This window comes from Montipora capricornis, chromosome 2, assembly GCF_036669925.1.
Source record: "Montipora capricornis isolate CH-2021 chromosome 2, ASM3666992v2, whole genome shotgun sequence".
NCBI classification, from domain to species: Eukaryota; Metazoa; Cnidaria; class Anthozoa; order Scleractinia; family Acroporidae; genus Montipora; species Montipora capricornis.
Genome location: NC_090884.1, coordinates 60,499,293 through 60,504,292, shown reverse-complemented (window position 1 = coordinate 60,504,292; position 5,000 = coordinate 60,499,293). Strand labels below are relative to the sequence as shown.

General features: G+C 42.3%; 1 protein-coding gene across 1 annotated transcript; it reads left to right on the top strand.

Annotated features, from left to right (window-relative positions):
* The first annotated feature begins 1,468 nt into the window (after positions 1 to 1,468).
* On the top strand, positions 1,469 to 2,467 carry LOC138037587 (uncharacterized). The gene is made up of 2 exons (XM_068883492.1): positions 1,469 to 1,725; positions 2,029 to 2,467. Exons 1-2 carry the CDS (start codon positions 1,469 to 1,471, stop codon positions 2,465 to 2,467), a joined length of 696 nt encoding a protein of 231 aa, XP_068739593.1.
* Positions 2,468 to 5,000: the final 2,533 nt, after the last annotated feature.

The following is a 5,000-nucleotide window of genomic DNA, read 5'->3' as shown; positions in this document are numbered from 1 at the left end:
ATGGGCTCTTTACACTATTTATGAGAACTCAGAAGATGAAGTTCTAATATGATATCTAATTGTTTCCATTTGCTTTTCTGGCTGTAAATTACTTGGATGTTTAAAGCTAGTAGGGCCGTACGGCTTTTTCCGGCCCTGCTCGCGCTAATGCGTACAGCCCTCATACGGAGATTTTCCCAGTAGCTTTGCAATAAAAGCGCGCGCGGGGCCGTACTGGCCATATGATAATAGGCTGTTCGCGATCGTAACTGTATTTATCAAGCCTTCAAGGAATTAACATTAATTATGCAAATAAAATTTGTTCCCGAAGTTTATCAAGCACATTTTTTTATTCCCCTGGGTCTCCCGACGTGACTGCATTGACTCAAGCCTTCAAGGAATATATATATTGACATGCAAATACAATACATGTACAATAGTCTTGTTTGTGTCAGCAATGTAACCGCTCCTCCAGTAGTTTTACGAGTGAAAGTTCTGCAGACCATGTGCTTTTGATGGAGCATTGTTTAAATGAGTCACAGTTGATTCAGTTTAGTTAAATAGTGCGGGAATATTACATTTTGGCGACGAGGATGGGATGGCTGTAATCGGTAAAGTGGAGGAATTTCAGGAAAACGACAGTTGGATAGAGTACACAGAACGACAACAACGAGCATGGAGGTCGATACTGGAGCAGCTGCTACGATTATTAGCGAAGAAACGTTCAAGAAAATTAGCCAAGGAAACTCTGCACAGAGGAAACTCTAAATGAAACCGACTCAAGTAAAGCTGAGAACATACACTGGTGATTCAGTTAATAATAAAATTCTGGAAACTGTAGACGTTGTTGTTTTTTACGAAGGACAGGAAAAGGAGCTGTCAACATTGGTCGTGGAGGGGTCTGGACCGAATTTGTTAGGAAGAGATTGGTTGAAAGATGTGAAGCTCGACTGGAGGACATTATTCAAAATGGAGGCTGACGGAAATCGAGCAGAATCCAAACTTAAGACATTGATCACTCAGTACTCAGACGTGTTTGAAGAGGGCTTAGGAACTTTCACATGACCAAAGGCCAAAATTCTGCAAAGCACGGCCAGTGGCATATGCCATGAAAGGGAAGATTGAAGAAGAACTCAAGAGATTACAGGAAGAGGGAACAATAGAACCTGTGCAATTCTCGGAATGGACAGCCCCTTTTGTGCCAATCCTGAAACCAGACAACTCCATCCGCATCTGTGGTGATTATAAGACAACTGTCAATCAAATTTCAAAGGTGGATAATTACCCCATCCCAAAGGTGGAGGATTTGATAGCTACCCTAGATGGTGGAGAGAAATTTACAAAACTGGACATGAGTCAAGCCTATCAACAGCTACAGCTGGAAGCTGAGTCCAAATAGTACACCACCATCAACACACACAAAGGGCTCTTTCAACATAATCGCCTTCCCTATGGAGTCTCGTCTGCTCCTGGTATCTTCCAACGCAACATGGAAAATCTCTTGCAGAATATTCCTCACGTGATTGTCCGTGTAGATGACATCTTGGTGTCCGGTGCCAATGACGATGCTCATTTAAGAAACCTGGAGGAAATCTTGAAACGTCTTGCGAAAGCTGGATTGCGATTAAGGAAAGGGAAGTGCGTGTTCATGGAATCTCAAGTCTTATCTGGGCATGATCAATTATTACCAGAAATTCCTGCCAAATTTGTCAAGCGTGTTGGCCCCACTACACAAATTACTCAACAGTAAGAGCAGTTGGCATTGGGGAAAAGAACAGCAGCAAGCCTTTGAACAGTCTAAGTCATTTCTCAAGTCTTCAAAACTATTGGTCCACTATGATGACAAAAAGGAACTGATTTTGGCATGCAATGCTTCCCAATGTGGTTTGGGAGCGGTTCTTTCACACAAGATGGAAGATGGTTCAGAGCATCCAATTTCGTTTGCATCTAGAACCTTAACTAAGGCAGAGAGGGATTACTCTGATCTGGAGAGTGAGGCGCTTGCAGTTATTTTTGGCGTTAAGAAGTTCATCAATACTTGTATGGTAGACATTTCGCATTCGAGACTGACCACAAACGTCTTCAGTCCTTGTGTAATGAGAAGAAGGCTATACCTACCATGGCAGCTGCTCGAATCCAACGTTGGGCGTTGACACTAGCTGCATACAATGACACCATCAAGTACAAACCGGATAAGGAACACTGCTATGCTGATGCCCTCAGTAGACTGCCATTGCCAGTTACGCCCCGGATGACGCCGGTGCCAGCAGAAACTGTGTGGACAATGGAGCTTCTCAATTCTACACCAGTAGGCGTCAAAGGCATCCAAGCAGGAACCAGATCTGATTCCACACTTTCTCAAGTAATGACGTGTGTACAGTATGTTTGGCCTTCCAGCAACACAGATGAAGCACGCAAACCATATTTCAGGAGGAAAGAAGAATTAAGTATTCAATATGGGTGTCTTCTATGGGGAAATCGCGTGTAGTACCCGTAAAAGCAAGAGAAAGAGTGATGGAAGAATTGCATGAGACACACCCTGGTATATGCCGTATGAAGTCGTTAAATGAGTCACAGTTGATTCAGTTTGGTTCAATAGCGCAGGAATATTACACTTTATTCACGTAGGATATTGTGCTACGAATATTTTGTGGCTGGACTCACTGAAGCCATTGAAATTTAATTATCAGCATCTGAGAGAAAACACTCGCGTCGGAAGACCCAGGGGAATTAAAAAAGAAGAGCTTGATAAACTACGGGAGAAAATTTTATTTGCATTTTATTTGCAAAGTTTATTTGCATAATTGTGACAGTGGGAATATTTTATCCAGGAATATTTGACTCAAATTGGTGGCACCTGAGAATTTAGTTGACAACCACGAAATTGTAAAATGGCTCAAATCGCGTCGGATCTGGAAAATAACCATACGGGAAGGAAGCTATCCACGATGGCAATAAGCCAGTAGGCTTTTTAATTGAGATTTTTTGCATATAATTTTTCTTCTTAAGCTTTTTATCGGGATTCTCATACAATCCTTATATTTTTGTCGGCTATTGCCACACTAAGCTTGGGGCGCCTGTGATTGAGTCCGCAGATCCTTAATAACTGTAAATCTAACTGATGCAACATCTAATTGGCTCCCGATAATATCCGGTGTTCCCCATTTGTTCCTTGTAGGAAGGAAGCAAGGGACTTTATTTAGGTGTCTAGACGTTCTAGCGCTGAGGCACTAATTGGGGACACTGTAAATTGAAATTAACAATTAACACAAATCAAGTGAAATGTTGGTTTTTGAGGAGAGGGGAAACCGGAGTACCCGGGGAAACCTCTCGGTGCAGAGTAAAGAGCCAACAAACTCAATCCAAATATGACGCTGAGTCAGGAAATCGAGCCCGGGTCACATTTGGTGGGAGACAAGTGCTCTTACCACTACGCCATCCCTGCACCCCAAATGGTTAATGGTTAACAATTTGAATGCCACTACACCTGAATCATGCATTTGGAAGTACTATGAAGATGTCTCGTTGTCGGATGGGCTTGCATGAAATAGTAATTCGACTATCTAATCCAGTGTCCATGCCATTGGCCTTTGGAGCTCTAGCAACTGGATGAAACTTAATGCTAAAAAATGTAAAGAAATGCAAATATGCTTTCTTAAGGAGATCTCGGAACCCATACGATTGAGGATCGCTTCTCATAAAGTACTGAGTCTAGTGATTCAGAATAACTTGAAATGGAACAAACATATCGATACTATAGTCATTAAGGCGTCTAAAGCGTCTTCCCCTAAATTCCGTGTTTTAGGTCGAGGGGGTGTAGAGATTGAAGATCAAGTCACTGTCTACGTTGTCTTGATACGTTCTGTCCTTGAATATGTTGTTGTGTTGCATGGCACCACACCCTTCCAGCTTATCTCTCCAAGGAGGTTGAACGTATACAGAAACGGGCAGTGAATTATGCGTGTGGAGGAGCAAGGATGGCACAGTCGGCTAGTGCGCGGCCTTGGTGTACGAGGTCCTTAGTTCGATTCCCGGATCTCGCATCTTTCTTTCCACTGTAGCTAAATAACTTTAAATACTCGTCAAACAGAGCACTGATGGAGAGGGGGGAGTAAAATGAGCGCACCGTCCACCTCAGGTTTGTCAGTTGAATTACTGTTACGACGTTAAATATGATTACTTTACTTTTTACTTTTTGCCACTTTTTAAACATCTTCCTAAGACAAAGATTAGTTTACACCACCATTACACGAGAAATGCAGAGAACTATGTCATAACCAAATGCAAGACTGAAAGACTACTTCGTAGCTTCTTCCCAAGTACAATCTTGACTTAAAATAATCACTAGCCTGCATAGATCATGTAGTCGCATGTGAGTCAATTTGTCTCCTTTTATATTAGTGATCGTTTTGGCATTGTTTGTAATTTGATTTTATAATCATTATTGTATCCCAGTCCCTAGAAAAGGAAGGTACTGCCGACTAAGATAAACGATGGGATGTGGGAACGAGAATGCTTTGATTCAGCGGGCATGTTTCGATCGACAGTTACGTATGTAAAGCCTGGTTTTGACTGGCGACGCAAGCACAGGCCCAACCAGAAGTAGCTTATGCTAGTGAAAACGAATGTCGACATAAGCATCAAAATCAACCACGGCGTCCGCCGTTTTGTTTAGATTCTCAGGCGCTGGAAATCTGGAGCGAGTGCTTTAATTGTCAGACGCAGCAATATGCCCCGTTCCGTTTTCACGCAAGCATAAGCTCAAGCACAAGGAAAAGGAAAAAAATCCTTGTGCTTGTGCTTGCGTCAACCCCATCATCACGGTGAAATAAACTTCTTTATGCTTGCGCTTGTGCATTCGCTTGTGCTTGCGTCGCTAGTGAAAACCAGGCTTAAGACTTTAAGTTCCAATTCGTATTGAAACGCCCACTTAAATGAAGATGACCGATGATCGATCGAAATATGTATTGCAGAATAAATATTTTACGAATGCACGAGTACTAGTTTGTTTGCTATTTTCT